The sequence below is a fragment of the Macaca nemestrina genome, chromosome 1 (genome assembly GCF_043159975.1).
Source record: "Macaca nemestrina isolate mMacNem1 chromosome 1, mMacNem.hap1, whole genome shotgun sequence".
Classification (NCBI taxonomy): domain Eukaryota; kingdom Metazoa; phylum Chordata; class Mammalia; order Primates; family Cercopithecidae; genus Macaca; species Macaca nemestrina.
Genome location: NC_092125.1, coordinates 105,755,505 through 105,775,269, shown reverse-complemented (window position 1 = coordinate 105,775,269; position 19,765 = coordinate 105,755,505). Strand labels below are relative to the sequence as shown.

General features: G+C 43.1%; 1 protein-coding gene and 1 pseudogene across 9 annotated transcripts in view; both read right to left on the bottom strand.

The window, feature by feature from the left end:
- LOC105498255 (nucleoporin 210 like) overlaps nucleotides 1-19,765 on the bottom strand; it is a 163,044-nt gene that overhangs the window by 48,835 nt on the left and 94,444 nt on the right. For all 9 annotated transcript variants that reach the window (XM_071084919.1, XM_071084928.1, XM_071084909.1 and 6 more), the window contains 4 exons: nucleotides 18,139-18,201; nucleotides 17,572-17,751; nucleotides 5,616-5,696; nucleotides 5,396-5,527 (listed from right to left, as the gene is read on the bottom strand). In XM_071084919.1, coding sequence (XP_070941020.1) covers nucleotides 5,396-5,527; nucleotides 5,616-5,696; nucleotides 17,572-17,751; nucleotides 18,139-18,201 — 456 coding nt within the window. The remainder of the gene's footprint in view (nucleotides 1-5,395; nucleotides 5,528-5,615; nucleotides 5,697-17,571; nucleotides 17,752-18,138; nucleotides 18,202-19,765) is intronic.
- On the bottom strand, nucleotides 9,208-12,208 carry LOC139356667 (ribitol-5-phosphate transferase FKTN-like; annotated as a pseudogene).

The following is a 19,765-nucleotide window of genomic DNA, read 5'->3' as shown; positions in this document are numbered from 1 at the left end:
GAGAAATAGTGTACAAGAGATTGTTTTCTTAGTGATTTCTTTTCATATTCTCAGCAGCATAATTACGCCTAAAGTAAACCTCTGTTTGTAGTGTTCAATTAATTCTGGCAAGCCTCCCTAAGATTCTTTCTTATGTTACCTCAAAGTCAAATTTTTTTATGTAAGAAGAATGAAAATGATGGAAGTAGTTTCTTTTTTGCGCGTTTTTTTGAGAGACAGGGTCTCGCTTTGTCTTCTAGGCTGGAGTGCCGTGGTGCAAACGCAGCTTACTGCAGACTCAACCTCCTTGGGTCAAATGATTCTCCTGCCTCAGCGTCCCAAGTAGCTGAGACTACAGGTGTGTGCCACCACATCTACCTAATTTTACAACTTTTTTTTAACAGATGGGGTCTCATTATGTTACCCAGGCTGGTCTCAAACTCGTGGGCTCAAGTGATCCTCTCACCTCAGCCTCCCAAAGTGCTGGGGTAACAGGCGTGAGCCACTGAGCCTGGCCTTTGCCTTACTTCTCTCCCATCCCAGGTTCTACTGTCTGAACCCATTTTATTTATTTATTTATTTATTTATTTATTTATTTATTTATTTATTTTGTGTGACAGAGTCTCTGTCACTCAGGCTGGAGTGCAGTGGTACAATCTCAGCCCACTACAACCTCTGTCTACCAAGTTCAAGTGATTCTCATGCCTCAGCCACCCGAGTAGCTGGAATTACAAGCATGTGCCACCGCACCTGGTTAATTTTTTTATTTTTAGTAGAGACGGGGTTTCACCACCTTGGCCAGGCTGGTCTCGAATTCCTGACCTCAAGTGATCCACCTGCCTCAGCCTCCAGGTGTGAGCCACTGTGCCCAGCCCACACAGAAATATATTCAATGAAAAGTAAAAAAAAAAAAAAAAAAAAAAAAGATGAAAAAAAACTGACCATCTTTCTACTTGCCCCTCTTCTAGACTGGATAGGGAGGATTAGAACTTGATAGAATTCTGATAATAGGGAAGGCAGGACCACCATTAAGGCAAACATTGAAGTAGGCATTTCAGGTCCTGTATCCCCTGCCTTCTTGCTGTTCACAACCCTTCAAACTTTCCTTCTAGCGCTCTAGAATTACGACAAAGTCCCATGTTCCCAAATCACCTTTCCCCTGTCCCCTACACACACAAAAAATCCCATTTCCTTTGTGCAGATTTTAATCAGTTATCTGGAAGAGTCTCATGCTAAAAAATGAGTGTTTTATAATTGTTTAATCCAAGTGAACCTCTCAATGGTGGCATTTCCACAGTGTAGGAAATCTACCTATTGGAGCAAGAAGGCCTTTCCCTCTCTCTCTCTTTCTCTCTCTCTGTTTTTTTTTTTTTTTTTTTTTTTTTTTTGAGACAGGGTCTCACTCTGTTACCCAGGCTGGAGTGCAGTGGTGCAATCACAGCTCACTGCAGCCTTCACCTCCCGGGGTCAGGTGACTCTCCCACCTCAACCTCCCTAGTAGCTGGGACTACAGGTGCATGCCACTATGCTTGGCTAATCTTGTGTGTGTGTTTTGTAGAGACAGGATTTCACTATGTTGCCCAGGCTGGTCTCGAACTCCTGAGCTCATGCGATCCACCCACCTCGGCCTCCCAAAGTGCTGAGATTACAGCTATGAGCCACACCGCACCTAGCCCATGAAGGCCTTTTTTTTTTTTTTTTTTTTTTGAGACAGGGTCTCACTCTGTTGCCCAGGCTGGAGTCCAGTGGCGCAATCTCGGCTCACTGCAACCTCTGCCTCCTGGGTTCAAGGAATCCTCCTGCCTCAGCCTCCTGAGTAGCTGGGATTACAGGCGCAGGCCACTATGCCCAGCTACCTTTTGTATTTTTAGTAAATATGGAGTTTTGCCATGATGGCCAGTCTAGTATTGAACTCCTGGGCTCAAGTGATCCACCTGCCTTGGCCTCCCAAAGTGCTGGAATTACAGCTGTGAGCCACTGCACCCAGCCCATGGAGGCCTTTTTTGTTTGTTTGTTTTTGTTTTTTGAGACAGGGTCTTGCTCTGTTGCCTGGGCTGGAGTCCAGTGGCGCAATCTCAGTTCACTGCAACCTCTGCCTCCCGGGTTCAAGGAATTCTCCTGCCTCAGCCTCCTGAGTAGCTGGGATTACAGGTGCATGCCACTATGCCTAGCTAATTTTTGTATTTTTGGTAGAGATGGGGTTTCGCCATGTTGCTCAGGCTGGTCTGGAACTCCTGGGCTCAAGTGATCCACGTGCCTCGGCCTCCCAAAGTGCTGGGATTACAAGTGTGAGCCACTGCACCCCGCCCTTTTTTTATTTTTATTTTTTTGGTGACAGAGTTTCACTCTTGTTGCCCAGGCTGGAGTCAATTGCGTGATCTTGGTTCACTGCAACCTCCACCTCCCGGGTTCAAGCGATTCTCCTGCCTCAGCCTCCCGAGTAGCTGGGATTACAGGCATGCGCCACCACACCCAGCTAATTTTGTATTTTTAGTAGAGATAGGGTTGCTTCATGTTGGTCAGGCTGGTCTCAAACTCCCGACCTCAGGTGATCCGCCTGCCTCGGCCTCCCAAAGTAAGCCACTGTGTGATTACAGGCGTGAGCCACTGCACCTGGCTTTTTTTTTTTTTTTTTTTGAGATAGAATCTCCCTCTGTCGCCCAGGCTGGAGTGCAGTGGCGTAATCTTGGCTCACTGCAACTTCCACCTCCTGAGTTCAAGCCATTCTTCTGCTTCAGCCTCTCAAGTAGCTGTGATTACAGGTGTGTGCCACCACACTCAGCTAAGTTTTGTATTTTTAGTAGAGGTGGGGTTACACCATGTTGGCCAGGCTGGTCTCAAACTCCTGATTCCAAGTCCGCCTCAGCCTCCCAAAGTGCTGGGATTACAGGCCTCATGAAGGCCTTTCTGTTGCCCATTTCATTACCCAATTTGCCTATGCTAGATCTGAGGCAGGAAAAGAAAAAATCTGTGTGGCTCTCAATTATTTCTTTTGCTAGAGAAAAAAGTGATGCTTTAGGTAAAAAAAATTAAAGAAAGGGAGAAGGAGAATAGAGGCCAAGGCCTAGACCATTCCCTCCTTTCACACACTCCTGTTTGTTATTCAAGAAAAAAGCCTGCTGGGCGTGGTGGCTCATGCCTGTCATCCTAGCACTTTGGGAGGACGAGGTGGGGGGATCACCTGAGGTCAGGAGATCGAGACCAGCCTGGCCAACACGGTGAAACCCCGTCTCTACTAAAAATACAAAAAATTAGCCGGGCATGGTGGCAGGCACCTGTAATCCCAGCTACTCAGGAGGCTGAGGCATGAGAATTGCTTGAACCCGGGAGGTGGAGGTTGCAGTGAGCTGAGATCACACCATTGCACCACTCCAGCCTGGGCAACAAGAGTGAAACTCTGTCTCAAAAAAAAGAAAAAGAAAAAGAAAAAAAGCCAAATCCTTACACTAAATTGCATCAAACTAAGTAGAGTTCCATTCTTCCACAATTCCAGTGTAACTAGACTCTAGGAAGTCACAGACAGAAGATCTAACCACTAGAGTTTCCCTAAATTATAGGTTAAGGATATTTTTAGAAAGATTACAAATATATTTTTTAACTTTTTCCAAAGTTCTCTTTTCTTTTTAGCTGGCTACCGAAATATCCTCCTAATTCTAGCTCTTGTAACCCCTCTATTATCTCCCAAGATATAACTCTAATTCTTTGTTCTCGTAAGCACTGAATTGTGACCTAATGGGTATCATGGCCCCATGTCCTTTTTCCTAGGGTAAAACCCAGACCTAGCTTGTTGCCAGTGTCCTCAGACCACCTTGGGTGAGTTTCCTTTAGGTAAAATTTGTTGGTAGCAAACTTTACATAGTTTCTGCCAAACTTGCTTTTTTTTTTTTTTTTTTTTTCAGGTTTCCGTGTGAGATTTAATACTATATGCATCAAAATATCAAAGCTTTTTTTCAGAGAAATATACTCTCAAGGTGAACTGTGGATATCGTAGATGTCTATTCTGAGGTCTTCTGTGGTTCCAGACACAGCAGGTAGTGAATTGGGAGGAGCCAATACCACCAGATACCAAAGGCAACCATGGAGGGGCAGTTTAATTAATCACTGTTCTTAAATTTGTCATTGATATAAGACACCCAGTCCAGAATCAGCTGCCCAGTTGGTAGGTGACTATAGCGCCATGGTACCCGTGGTGCCTGACATGGGAATCCAGTGCCTGACATGGGAATCCAGTTCTTCCCCAATTCCAAGTAGGGTGGGCTGGGAGCGTGGAAACAAAGCAATGCCACCTACAGCCCTCCACATTTACTTTTCTTACTGTTAATGTAATCACCCATGATGTAGCACAAACATTATTATGAATATAATCAAATGTGTGTCTGAACATGATAAAAAATAAAAATTGTATATTTAAACTCTATGCATGGCCGGGCGCGGTGGCTCACGCCTGTAATCCCAGCACTTTGGGAGGCCGAGGCGGGCGGATCATGAGGTCAGGAGATTGAGACCATCCTGGCTAACACGGTGAAACCCCGTCTCTACTAAAAATACAAAAAATTAGCCGGGTGTGGTGGTGCGCGCCTGTAATCCCAGCTACTCGGAGGCTGAGGCCGGAGAATGGCGTGAACCCGGGAGGCGGAGCTTGCAGTGAGCTGAGATCGCGCCACTGCACTCCAGCCTGGGCAACAAAGCCAGACTCCGTCTCAAAAAAATAAATAAATAAATAAATAAAAATAAACTCTATGCATATACTTTATATTCATAGTGTTACTCATCTTACATAGTCATCTGCTCACAAATACAACATTATTACAACAACATTAATAAATATAATATTAAAAGAAAGATCACTTTTGAGAGCTCTGTCCAGCAAAATAAATAAATAAATAAATAAATAATCATACAGTATTATCTGCACACTCAAATTTGGATTCTTTATTGCTCTGCAGGTTTCCAGAGTTCAGAGTTCAGAGAACAGTAGGAAAAGTAAGTAATAATATTGTGTAGTTTAGAGAGTGAGTAATCAGTCTAAAACTTATGATAGGCTGAGCATGGTGGCTCACGCCTGTAATCCCAGCATTTTGGGAGGTCATGGTGGGTGGATCACCTAACCTCAGGAGTTCAAGAACAGCCTGGGCAACAAGGCAAAACCTCATCTCAACAAAAAAAAATACAAAAAAAAAAAAAATAGCCAGGCATGGTGGCATGTGCCTGTGGTCCCAGCTACTCGGGAGGCTAAGGTGGGAGGATCACTTTAGCCTAGGAGGTGAGGTTGCAGTGAGCTGAGATCACACCACTGCACTCCAGCCTGGGTGACAGAGTGAGACCTCATCTCAAAACAAAAAGAAATGTATGATAAAATAAAATAAATTTAATATCAAGATCCCTAAAATAACATAATAAACAGGTAAATTCTTACCTCTGAATGCCTGGGCACTAGATCCAACACATCCCTTTTGCTCACAGACCAGTGGAATGTGAGCCCAGGATTAGCATTGCTGAAGGAGAAAGGGGTCTGGGTACTGGTAACTCCCATGATATAAACTGGCATCTGAAAATAAATAGTGGCATTGTGCTATACAACCTGCCCAGTTGCAATTATCAGAATAATGAATCCTGAAAAGAGCCATCATACTGACCTTGGTAGCTGTGATGAGCCGAGTTGCAGCTGCAAGGATCCTAACAGCCCTTAGCTGAACAACTTCAATCTGTACTTCATCCTGCTCAACAGGGTGGAGAGCAAGCTTAGGCTAAGAGAGAGTTTCTGTGGGGTGGACAGAGATGCTTATGATAACTAGTTTGTTACTGTTTTTAACATTCAGTAAAAAACCTTACCCATGTTTACTGCAGCACTATTCACAATAGTCAATATTTGGAGGCAACCTAAGTGTCCATCAACAAACAAATGGATAAAGAAAATGTGGTACATATATACAACAGAGAACTATCAGTCATAAAAAGAATGAGATCCTGTCATTTGCAACAACATGGATGGAACTAGAGATCATTATGTCAAGTGAAATAAACCAGGCATAGAAAGACAAAGACAAACTTCACATGTTCTCACTTATACATTTGTGGGAGCTAAAAGTTAAAACAGTTGAACTCATGGAGATAAAGAATAGAATGATGGGCTGTGCACAGTGGTTCACTCCTGCAATCCCAGCACTTTGGGAGGCTGGGTGGATCACTTGAGGTTAGGAGTTCAAGACCAGCCTGACCAACATGGTGAAACCCATCTCTATTGAAAATACAAAATTAGCCGGGTATGGTGGCACGTGCCTGTAGTCTCAGCTACTTGGGAGTCTCAAGCAGGAGAATCACTTGAATCCTGGAGGCGGAGGTTGCAGTGAGCCGAGATCATGCCATTGCATTCCAGCCTGGGCAACAAGAGCAAAACTCCATCTCAAAACAAACAAACAAAAAGGTAGAACAATGGTTGCCAGAGGCTGGGAAGGGTAGTGGGTGGGTAGGGGGGATATAGGGATGATTAATGGGCACAAAAATATAGTCAGATAGAATGAAAAAGATCTAGTATTTATAGTATAACACGGTGACTACAGTCAACAATAACATTGTTTATTTAAAGATAACTAAAAGACTATAATTGGATTGTCTGTAACACAGAAAGGATAAATGTTTGAAGTGGTGGATACCCCATTTACCCTGATGTAGTTAATTTATGCATTGTATGCCTGTATCAAAATAACTCATGTTCTGTTGGGAACAGGCCCCCAAATCTGGCCATAAACTGGCCCCCAAAATGGCCATAAACAAAATCTCTGCAGCACTGTGACATGTTCATGATGGCCATGATGCCCACGCTAAAGGTTGTGGGTTTACCAGAATGGGAGCAAGGAACATCTGGCCCACTCAGGGTGGAAAACTGCTTAAGGCATTCCTAAGCCACAAACAATAGCATGAGCAATCTATGCCTTAAGGACATGTTCCTGCTGCACGTAACTAGCCAAAGCCCATCCCTTTGTTTCCCATAAGGAATGCTTTTAGTTAATCTATAATCTATAGAAACAATGCTTATCACTGGCTTGCTGTCAATAAATATGTGGGTAAACCTCTGTTCATGGCTCTCAGCTCTGAAGGCTGCCAGCCCCCTGATTTCCCACTCCACACTCTATATTTCTTTGTGTGTGTGTCTTTAATTCCTCTAGCGCCACTGGGTTAGGGTCTCTACAACTGACCTGGTCTCGGCAAGTGGTGCCCATACATGGGGCTCCAACCCAGGTCAAAGGGTCACCAGAGTGATGGTTGGAGAACGTGGAACTAAGCTGGAGGACACCCGAGTACTCTTAAGCAATCCCCGTGGTGAGTAAGAAGGAGAGCTTGGAAGCATCAGGGTAACAATGGGACAAGTGTGGGCTCTGGTTCATTCCACCTTGGAACCTTTTCACACTGATGATAAGGAGGAAGGAAAGTATATCGAAATAACAGAAGAGGTGACAGAGCAGGTTTGTTTGCCAGTTAAAGCTAAAGTGGCAAAGGAGGAAGAGGTTCATCCCTACCCTTCTGCACCCCCTCCTTATTTTGAAGAAGAAGAGTGGCTTGACCCTCCAGATCTTTCTTTTCCGGAGGACACTGGGCAAAAAGTAGTTGTCCCAGTGACTGTTCAAGCAGTGCTTCGAGCAACTGCTCTCAGTTCTATTCAGGCAGGAATCCAGCAAGCTAGAAGAGAGGGTGATATAGAGGCTTGGCAGTTCCCTGTTAGGATACATCCCCCACATCAACAGGGAAATATAACTATGTTTGAGCCTTTTCCTTTTAAAATACTTAAAGAGTTTAAACAGGCTATCAATCAGTATGAACCAGATGTATGCCTAAAGTGTAAAAAAGGAAAACATTGGGCTAATCAGTGTCACGGGAAACACCATGAGGGGCCTTTCCCGGACTCCATTCCAAACCCAGACATTTCCAGCTCAGGCCACTCCCTCACCCCTGTACAATGTCTGTCCCCCGCCACAGCCGGTAGTGCCGCAGCAGATTTATGCTGCACAAAAGCTGTGAGCCTTCTGCCTGGGGAACCCCTGCAAAAAGTACCAACAGGAGTCTGTGGACCCTTGCCAGCAGGGGCAATAAGATTACTTCTAGGTAGATCTATTTTAAACTTAAAAGGAGTGCAAGTACATATAGGAGTCATTGATTCAGATTACAGTGGGGAAATTCAAATTGTTATATCTCCTTCTGTTCCCTGGAAAGCAGAGCCAGGAGAGTGTATAGCAGAGCTCCTGATTGTGCTGTATGTAGAAATGGGGAAAATTGAAAAACAAGAGGATTTGGAAGCACAAATAAACAAGGCAAAGCAGCTTACTGGGTGAATCAAACTACTGATAAACAACCTACCTGTGAAATAACTATTCAGGGAAAGAAATTTAAAGGTTTGGTAGATACAGGAGCGGACATTTCAATCATTTCTCTACAGCACTGGCCATCCACGTGGCCAATTCAACCCGCTCAATTTAACATAGTTGGAGTTGGCAAAGCCCCTGAAGTATATTAAAGTAGTTATATTTTGCATTGTGAAGGGCCCAATGGACAACCTGGGACTATTCAACCAATTATAACTTCTGTACCTATAAATTTATGGAGAAGAGATTTATTACAACAATGGGGAGCACAAGTTCTAATTCCAGAACAATTATATAGCCCTCAAAGTCAACATATGATGCATGAAATGGGGTATGTCCCTGGTATGGGACTAGAAAAATATTTGCAAGGTTTGAAGGAGCCGCTTCAAGTGGAAAGACAAAGTTCCTGCCAAGGGTTTAGGATATCATTTTTGATGGCAGCCATTGTTAAGCCTCTAGGACCTATACCTTTAAAATGGTTAACAGATAAGCCAATTTGGATAGAACAATGGCCGCTAAGTAAAGAGAAACTGGAGGCTTTACAGGACTTAGTTACTGAACAATTAGAAAAAGGACACATTGCTCCAACATTTTCCCCTTGGAATTCTCCAGTCTTTGTTATTAAGAAAAAAATCTGGTAAATGGAGAATGTTGACAGATCTTAGAGTCATTAATTCAGTTATACAACCTATGGTGGCATTACAGCCAGGACTGCCTTCTTCTGCTATGATTTCAAAAAACTGGCCTTTAATAGTCATAGATTTAAAAAAAAAAGACTGTTTCTTTTTTTTTTTCTATTAAGATTTTATTGTCATTAAAATTGGGAGTGCAAGGATTATAAATTCAGAAAATATAAAATGTACATGAATTTCTTATATTTTTACCTAACAGAGTGACTGAGAATAAAATAAAAATGAATTTTGTGAAATCATGGACTCTTTCAAAATCATGTCTAGTAGCATGGTCTCACTTGAATGATTTGTCAACAAGTGCCATCAGATGTCAGTGAAAATATTCTCACAATGGATTGAAATTTAAGCACTACACAAGCATAAACTTTCTTCTCACTTCAAATATGAAAACAGTACAGGTATAGAAATTTACTTATCTTGACAAGTAATAAACTCTGATATAAAAAATCTCTCACCTTCCCTAAAAGAGTAATGCCTTGTTCTCTAATTCAGTTCCACAAAAGATTAGTTGAAAAATGAACCTGATATTATCTTTTCTTGATGCCACTCAAAGTCTGATCACTTGAATATTAACTCAGATTCCACAATCTTAAAAGTAGCACTAACATACCAGCTTAAATGCCCAGAACAGGAATGGGTTATTCTTTTTGACTAGTATATCCTTCCTTTGCTTTGCCTGGTGAGCTCATCGTCTAGTTCAAACATTACTTAACATTTTAAAAACCTTTACAGAACTTGAACTCTTCAAAGGGTGGGGGAGGGTTTCCTCAAAGGAAAAATTGAGTTGTTTATCAAAGGGAGGAATAAAAGAAGCAGGTATTTGTCTCATTCATCTAGGCTTCTCCACTGTAACCTAGCATTGTATAAGGCACATGAAAATTCCTCAGTGCTAAATGAGAGAATTAAATCAGATGGTTCTGGAGTTAGGACCCTTTCCGTGTCTTCAAACGTGTCACTTTTTTTCTTTGGTTCCCACTTACGTTTGACAAATAGACATGTATCTTTTTAAACAGTTATCTACCTTTTTTTCCAAGAGAGGAATTCTCCCATTTCAACCTATTATTTTAGTATAACTGGATAACCTCATCCCACTCAGAAACAGGCCAGATTCCACTGGGTTGCGCATTGGGAGGAGAGTGCTTCCAGTCCCACGTCTTTACAGGAATCTTCCCGGTCTTACCATAGTTGGCTTCAATGTATTCGAGGGTTTTACAGGGCACATGGACCGTCATGTCTACAAACTCAGTCCAGCACAATGTAAACTTAGGAATCAGGTACTTGAATTATTTTCCTGTTTTGGCCTGAGTGACTCCGTTCCACATGTGATCAGTTTCTTCACAGAAGAAAAAAATGTCAAGTTTTACATCGTCTTTTCCCTGGAAGGATAGTTCCAAGCTGTCTTCTACCTTCCCAAATTTGTGTTTGAGCAGAAGTCCTGCATCCTGAAATGCTAAAATAATATCAGATTTGTAATCTTGTATAAAAATTCCTAGGTCGCTGGGCGCGGTGGCTCACGCCTGTAATCCCAGCACTTTGGGAGGCCAAGGCAGGCGGATCACGAGGTCAGGAGATCGAGACCATCCTGGCTAACACGGTGAAACCCCATCTCTACTAAAAAATACAAAAAACTAGCCAGGCGAGGTGGCGGGCGCCTGTAGTCCCAGCTACTCGGGAGGCTGAGGCAGGAGAATGGCGTAAACCCGGGAGACAGAGCTTGCAGTGAGCTGAGATCTGGCCACTGCACTCCAGCCTGGGTGACAGAGCCAGACTCCGTCTCAAAAAAAAAAAAAAAAAATTCCTAGGTGGACATCTTTGCTATAAGGAATAATGTTGCATTGTCGATACCATCCTAGACAAGTCCCACTGCTCAGCCAGAATGGTACTCCCAATTTGTTTAATGTTTTCGCTGCTAGTTGCAGTAATTCCTTTGCACTCTTCCGAAAGACCACGGCTTCCACAGTGTTATCATCAAGGTACTGCTAAAAGAATGCTCGAGCTTCTTTATATCTACACTCAATAAACCTACAGTGTGGTACTTCTTCTACAAAGCTCATTGGATTCTTTGGAATGAGAACTTCCAGTCCATCAACAGTAACTTGCTGTAACTCTGGCCTGTCAAAAGCTCCTGGATAAAGACCAAACTGTAACTTTCGGAAGGGAACAAATTTACTGTCAATGTGTTCTTTAAGTCTCAAGCAGCCAAGCCAGAGGTGGTTGCCACTCCTCTCATGGAAGACTACCAAGCGAATCGCATGAGTGGCCAATTTGCAGATATAGTGCAGGGGGATTTCCGTTCCAGAAAGGGAGTCTATCCTGTCTAGCCGGGGATCTTTACTCTCAATCTTTAGGCACTGAAATCCCATATTCTCAGCTACCCGAAACCAGCCTTCCTCATTCCTCCATAGGTGAGACTGCAGTGCAAGTGCAGTAAAGTCTCTTGGAACACAGAAAAACCTGCATTGGGAAATGGAGCCATGAGAAGTATTTTTGACTTGTTCAAAGTTCTTATTAATCAATTCCAATACCAAAGGATCAATAAGAAACACCGGTACATTTTGGTTGGATGTTAGCATAATAAATTTTTTAACTGCACGCCACTGTGTGCCATCAAATCCAATTCGGCTTCCTTTGGATTTTGACAAACCAGCTCCATTAATTGTTGATAAATAGTGCTTGTAGTAGTACAACTGAAACAGCAGAAATGCAGAACTTGTCAGCGTTAAAAAGGCCAAAACCACGTTCTTATTGATTCTACTCATTAGTCTGTGGTGCTCACTTGGTTGTCTTTTGAAAGTATCTCACTCGTTTTCATCTTTTTGGATTTGGAAAGGAAGATAATTTTGTTTTCTTTGAAATCCAGTTTTTTAAAAACTAGGTTATGCGAGGATGTCGATGACTGTATATTAGTTTTTCCTCATTCAATGTGTTTCCTTTCAATCTTTCTTTCCATAGCTCCTCTCAAATGACACTTCTTCAGTGAAGTCTTCAATATTCTTCCAGGTTAGAAGTGCTCCCTCCACCTCTAACCTAGTTTTACCTTCCTGATGACACGCCCAGAAGTGTGGGAAGGGCTGGCCAAGTGAAAGTCTACCACGTGATGCTCATGGACTGACTGAGGAGTACCCAGCCCGGAGCGCGCTCAGCCTGTGGCCAGCCTCCCCACCAAGGGGTAGGCAGGTGCCCAGAATGCTGGAGGATGCCCAGTAAGGGCACCTAAGCCACCAGCAGTACTTGTCTGAAGGCGCCCACCCATCCCAGGCTACCGAGCTGAGCCTGCCATACCTTACCTCACTAAAGACTGTTTCTTTACTATCCCCTTAGCTGAGCAAGATTGTGAATGGTTTGCATTTACAATTCCTGCAGTAAACAACCTGCAGCCTCCTAAGCGTTCTCATCGGAAAGTGATGCCACAAGGCATGTTAAACAGTCCAGCAATTTGCCAGAGGTGTGTAGAGCAAGCAATTGAACCTACTCATAAAAAATTTTCACAGTGTTACATTTTTCATTATGTGGACGATATACTTTGTGCTGCCCCCACTCGAGAAATATTACCCCAATGTCATGATCACTTGCAAAATTTGATTTCTCGCACCAGTTTAATTATAGCTCCTGACAAAATTCAGACTACTACTCCTTACTCCTACTTAGGGACCTTAGTAAATGACACTACACTAGTGCCACAGAAAGTAACCATACATAGGGATCAACTGAAAACATTAAATGACTTTCAAAAATTACTAGGGGACATTAATTGGATACAACCTGCTCTAGGCATTCCTACCTTGCCTTGAGTAATCTATTTTCTATCCTTAGAGGAGATCTTAGTCTCACTAGCCCTGGACAATTAACAAAAGAGGCTGAGGCACAGTTACAGCTGATTGAAAAGCAAGTCCATAAAGCTCAGATAAATAGAATAGATTCAGAGAAGACTCCAGATTTGCTAATTTTTTCAATTCAGCATTCACCTACTGGTGGTGTTGTCCAAGGGCAGGACTTAGTAGAATGGCTTTTTCTTCCACACACTAATTCACAGACTCTAACTCCTTATTTGGATCAAATTGTTACCCACGATAGGAAATGGGAGAACTCAGATTGTCAAATTACATGGATAAGATCCTGGAAAAATTATTGTCCCACTCACAAAGGCACAAATACAGCAAGCTTTTATAAATAGTCTTACTTGGCAAACCCGTTTAGCTGATTTGTGGGTATTCTTTTTTTTTTTTTTTTTTTGAGACGGAGTCTCACGCTGTTGCCCAGGCTGGAGTGCAGTGGCGCGATCTCGGCTCACTGCAAGCTCCGCCTCCCGGGTTCCCGCCATTCTCCTGCCTCAGCCTCCTGAGTAGCTGGGACTACAGGCGCCCGCCACCGCGCCCGGCTAATTTTTTGTATTTTTAGTAGAGACAGGGTTTCACTGTGGTCTCGATCTCCTGACCTTGTGATCCGCCCGCCTCGGCCTCCCAAAGTGCTGGGATTACAGGCTTGAGCCACCGCGCCCGGCCAATTTGTGGGTATTCTTAATAATCATTTTCCTAAAACAAAATTATTTCAATTTTTGAAATTAACTAATTGGATTCTCCCTAAATTAACTAAATTTAAACGAATTAAAGGTGCTGAAAATGTCTTCACAGATGAGTCTAATAATGGTAAAGCTTCTTATTCTGGCTCGAAAGGTAAAGTTTTTCAGATGCTCTGTACTTCAGCTCAAAATGCAGAGCTCGTAGCTATAATTGAGGTATTGACTGCTTTTGATATGCCTATTAATGTGAGTTCTGATTCTTCATATGTGGTTCATTCTACACAGTTGGTTGAAAATGCTCAGCTATAATTCCACACAGATGAGCAACTGATGACTTTATTTACCCAATTGCAAACAGCAGTTAGGAGTAGAATGCACCCTTTTTACATCATTCACCTTAGGGCTCATAAACCTCTTCCAGGACTTTTAACTGAAGGGTATCGAATGGCTGATCGCCTAGTTGCTACTACAATATATAATGCTAGACACTGTCACAATTTTTTTTTTTGAGATGGAGTCTTGCTCTGTTGCCCAGGCTGGAGTGCAGTGGAGTGATCTCAGCTTACTGCAAGCTCTGCTGAAAGAAATCAGGCACATTCCTCAGCCCCGGGCTCAACACAAACAGGCCCAGTACAAACACATCCCCCCATATATCTCTCAATTTCCTGAGCTCAGTACAAACACCATATATCTCTCAACTTCCTGAGCCCAGTACAAACACACCCCCCATATATCTCTCAATTTCCTGAGCCCAGTACAAACACCACCTGGAAAATCCCCGATAAGGACACAGCCGTTTGAGGTTTTACTGAAAGCGCGGGAACCAATAGAAAAACTACTAAATGTATAACTTAAAATGTAAACCAATTGTAATGCTGTAACCAAAAAAAATTCCCTTGTTCCTCTGTAACTTTACGTATCCTACTTACATCGGGCTATAAAAAGCAAGCACTCGCATTGTTTGGGGCCCTCTTGTACGCTGTGGAACAGAGGGACCAAGTTCGAACTTGCAGTAAAAGATCCTTGCCGCTTTGGCTTTGACTCTGGACTCTGGTGGTCTTCTTTGGGGAACAAACGGTCTGGGCATTACACCGCCTCCTCGGTTCACGTCATTCTCCTGCCTCAGCCTCCCAAGTAGCTGGGACTACAGGCACCCGCCACCATGCCCAGCTAATTTTTTTGTATTTTTAGTAGAGACGGGGTTTCACTGTGTTAGCCAGGATGGTCTCGATCTCCTGACCTCAGGATCTGCCCACCTTGGCCTCTCAAAGTGCTGGGATTACTGGCGTGAGCCACTGTGCCTGGCCAACACTTTCACTACCTCTGGTCTCACAGCGCAGATACAGCATTACCTGGAAAGAAGCTAAAGCTATTATCCAGCAATGCCCAACTTGCCAAATGATACATTCCTCATCTTTTATAGGAGGAGTTAATTCTTGAGGATTGGAACATAATTCTCGTTAGCGAATGGATGTCACACGTGTTCCCTCGTTTGGGAGACTAGCTTATGAACATGTATGTGTGGACACCTTTTCTCACTTAGTCTGGGCTACATGCCAATCAAGAGAATCTTCTGCCTCTGTTAAACGTCACCTTTTGCAGTGTTTTGTGGTGATGGGCATTCCAGCTCCTATTAAAACAGATAATGCCCCAGGCTATACTAGCCAAGCTCTAGCTACATTTTTCTCTATATGGAATATTAAACACATTACTGGTATCCCATATAATTCTCAAGGACAAGCCATAGTGGAAAGAATGAACCTCTCCCTAAAATAGCAGTTGCAAAAGCAAAAGGGGAGAAATAGGGACTACAGGACACCACATATGCAATTGAATCTAGCATTATTAACTTTAAATTTTTTGAGCCTGCCTAAAGGCCAGATGCTATCAGCAGCTGAACAGCATCTACAGAAACCAGCTACCAAGACAGAAGCAGAAAAACTGGTTTGGTAGAGAGATCCGATAACAAAAAGTTGGGAAATAGGTAAAATAATAACTTGGGGTAGAGGTTATGCTTGTGTTTCTCCTGGACCAAATCAACAGCCGATTTGGATACCATCAGGACACCTGAAACCTTATCATGAGCCAGAGGCTGAAGAGATTCTGGGAGAAACCTGAGGATCCCCTGGTTGAAGCCATGTCGAGACTGATGCTGAGGAGGACCCCAACTGTCACAAGCAACACCCGTCGAACACAGCCACCTACCCGGAGACAGATCAAGAAGCTGTCACAGATGGCAGAAGAAAACCTGAGGAAAGCGGGACAACCAGTCACAATGAATAATTTAACAAAAGCTATGATAGTGGTGATCACCATTGCCATGAGTATTCCTTCAACAAGGGCTGGCACAGAGAACAATTATACTTATTGGACATATTTATCAATCTTGGCTGGCAATAATGCCTGGGTATAATCACTCTATGACAGTTACACATGCTTTCTGACCTCAGTATTTACCACAATAAATCTGCTCCTATAATTGAGGCATACTGCCCTCAAAAACCTATTTGTTAACAGAAATGAACCTGGCCAGAAATAATGAATGTACTTGTTTGGGAAGATTGTATTGCAGAACAGGCAGAGGTGCTGCACAACGATTCCTATGGAAACATTACTGCATTATTGATTGGTCCCCTAAGGGAATGTTTAGCATGAAGTGCACCTCCCACTCTGTGTGCCATGGCCACACTATGTTCAGCTGGTCTGAACAAAACGGTTAGATGGTAGAAATGATAAGAAGTACGGCAAGAGTTCCTATTATCTGGAAACATGGCAGTAGAATGGCACCTCAACCTCAAATTATATGGCCCACTGTAGGAGCTAAACATAAGGATTTGTGGAAACTATTAATGGCTCTTAATAAGATTCAAATTTGGGAAAGAATAAAAAGGCATCTAGAAGGACACTCTACAGACTTGTCTTTGGATATTGCAAAATTAAAAGAACAAATATTTAAAGCATCCCAGGCACACCTGACCTTAATGCCAGGAACTGGAGTGCTTGAAGGAGCTGCAGACAGATTAGCAGCTAGTAACCTGTTAAAATGGATAAAAACACTTGGAGGCTCTGTGATTTCAATGATGATTGTGCATTTAATCTGTGTTGTTTGTCTTTGTATATAGTCTGCAGATGCAGATCCTGACTCCTGCAAGAAGTAGCTCACCATGATAAAGCCGCCTTTGCTTTTATTGTCTTGCAAAAATAAAAAGGGGGAACATGTTGGGAACAGGCCCCCAAATCTGGCCATAAACTGGCCCCCAAAATGGCCATAAACAAAATCTCTGCAGCACTGTGACATGTTCGTGATGGCCATGATGCCCACGCTGAAGGTTGTGGGTTTACCAGAATGAGGGTAAGGAATACCTGGCCCACCCAGGGCAGAAAACCACTTCAGGCGTTCCTAAGCCACAAACAATAGTATGAGTGATCTGTGCCTTAAGGACGTGTTCCTACTGCAGATAACTAGCCAAAGCCCATCCCTTTGTTTCCCATAAGGAATGCTTTTAGTTAATCTATAATCTATAGAAACAATGCTTATCACTGGCTTGCTGTCAATAAATATGTGGGTAAATCTCTGTTCGTGGCTCTCAGCTCTGAAGGCTGCCAGCCCCTTGACTTCCCACTCCACACTCTATATTTCTGTGTGTATGTCTTTAATTCCTCTAGTCCCATTGGGTTAGGGTCTCCATGACCGAGCTGGTCTTGGCAATGTACCCCATACATATATATATTATTATGAATTACAAACATTTGGGAAAAACTTATTAGATAGACGTATTTGTTTTTCTCTTCTTCAAATAATTCTTTAAGGATGGGGACCATATCTTATAACAGTGCCAAGTATTCTGTGGGGTTTTCACTACAGATGACATCTTCCATGCCTGGTTGACAAAATGCCAGACGGGGGCACTAAAAGGCTTTACCTGGGCTGCTGACACCCTCCTCATTACCACTCCCTCCCCATCTCCCCCAGTATGGTTCCTCGATAGAAGAGTAGAAGCAAAGCAGAGCAAATAACCAATACCTGAGAAAACACAATGACTTTGCCAGTATCTTCATTTACTGTCTGGATGGTGCCATGAACCACAGCTGTGCCAACCATCTTCCCTGTAACTTGCCCCCTTCTATTAACAACAGCCACGGTCTGATTACTGATGGAGAAGTGAATGATGGATTGGGGCTGGGGGCCACCTTCAGACATTACCTGGAATTTAAATATACCATTGAATGCCTAGAACATGAGGGAGAAATCATGTCTCTTTTCCCAACATTTTGTCAAAGCAACTTAACTTCTTCATTTCCCCCCATTTCTTGAAAAATATATCCCATATCAACTCAAATGCAGAAGAGATGGAAGTACTGCAAATGATCCATGGGATTCCAAGAGAGTTTTTATATGATGTACATCATAGGCCAGGAAAAATACTAATCTTGTTCTTTATCAGATTCAGTAGTATTTGGGTGAGAGTAAATAAGAGATCAATAGGAAAAGGGGTGTGTGTGTGTGTGTGAGAGAGAGAGAGAGAGAGAGAGAGAGAGAGAGAGGGATAAGGAGAAAAGGTAAATCTTATTTTTCTGCCTGTAAGTTCACCTGCATCATATTCATTGGAATCAGTGTCATTTTCTCTGGAAGAAGTCTGAATGGAGGAAACACCTTGAAGGAGAAAACCAAAAGGACAAGTAACTAACTAGAGTCAATTTTATAACATACCATAGTCATTAAAAAAAATTTTTTTTTTAGACAGAGTCTTGCTCTGTTACCCATGCTAGAGCGCAGTGGCATGATCATAGCTCACTGCAGCCTTGAACTCCTGGGTGCTTCGGCCTCCTGAGTGGCTGGGATCAGAAGTGTGCACCACCATGCCTGACTAATTTCTTTCTTTCCTTCCTCCTCTCCTCCCCTCCCCTCTCCTCCCCTCTCCTTTCCTTTCTTTTTGAGATGGAGTTTCACTCTGTCACCCAGGCTGGAGTGCAGTGGTGAGATCTTAGCTCACTGCAACCTCCGCCTCCCAGGTTCAAGCGATTCTCCTGCCTCAGCCTCCCAAGTAGCTGGGATTACAGGCACCTGCCACCATGCCCAGCTAATATTTTGTATTTTAGTAGAGACGGGGTTTTACCATGTTGGCCAGGCTGGTCTAAAACTCCCAACCTCAGGTAATCCACCTGCCTTGGCCTCCCAAAGTTCTGGGATTACAAGTGTGAGCTACCACGCCTGGCCATGACTGACTAATTTTTTGCAGAGATGGGGTCTCCCTATGTTACCCAGGGTGGTCTCAAACTCCCGGGCTCAAGTCATGCTCCTGCATCAACCTCTCAAAGTGCTGGGATTACAGGCATGAGCCACCAAACCCAGCCCATCATGATCTTATTCTAAGGAAAACTCCTAATTATATACAAAAAAGTTACACACAAAGATATGTAATTTTATTTATAATAGCAAAAAATTTAAAAGTATTTAAGTGGGAATACTTAAATAAGTTATATATCCACTCACTAGAGTAAAAGTGACTATTAAAATTATGTTTACAGTTAACTTTCTTTTTTTCTTTTTTTTGAACACATAAAAGTAGAACAGCTGGCTGGGCGCGGTGGCTCATGCCTGTAACCCCAGCACTTTGGGAGGCCGAGTTGGGTGGATCATGAGGTCAGGAGATCGAGACCATCCTGGCTAACACGGTGAAACCCTGTCTCTACTAAAAATACAAAAAATTAGCCAGACATGGTGGCGGGTGCCTGTAGTCCCAGCCACTTGGGAGGCTGAGGCAGGAGAATGGCCTGAACCCGGGAGGCGGAGCTTGCAGTGAGCTGAGACTGCGCCACTGTATTCCAGCCTGGGTGACAGAGAGAGACTCCGTCTCAAAAAAACAAAAACAAAAACAAAAACAAAAACAAAAGTAGAACAGCTGGGCGGTGCAGTATCTCACTCCTGTAATCCCAGCTACTCAGGAGGCTGAGGCAGGAGAATCGCTTGAACCCGGGAAGCAGAGGTTGCCTTAAGCTGAGATCGCGCCATTGCACTCCAGCGTGGGCGACAGGGCAAGACTCTCTCAAACGAAAAAAAACAACGGTTGCCTCTAAGAAGTGAAATTACAGGTGATTTTCATTTAACATCTTCAAAATTTGTGCTTTCCAAGTTTTATTTTATTTTCTTTTTTTTTAAGAGACAGGGTATCATTCTGTCACCCAGACTGAAGTGCAGTGGCACAATCATGGCACAC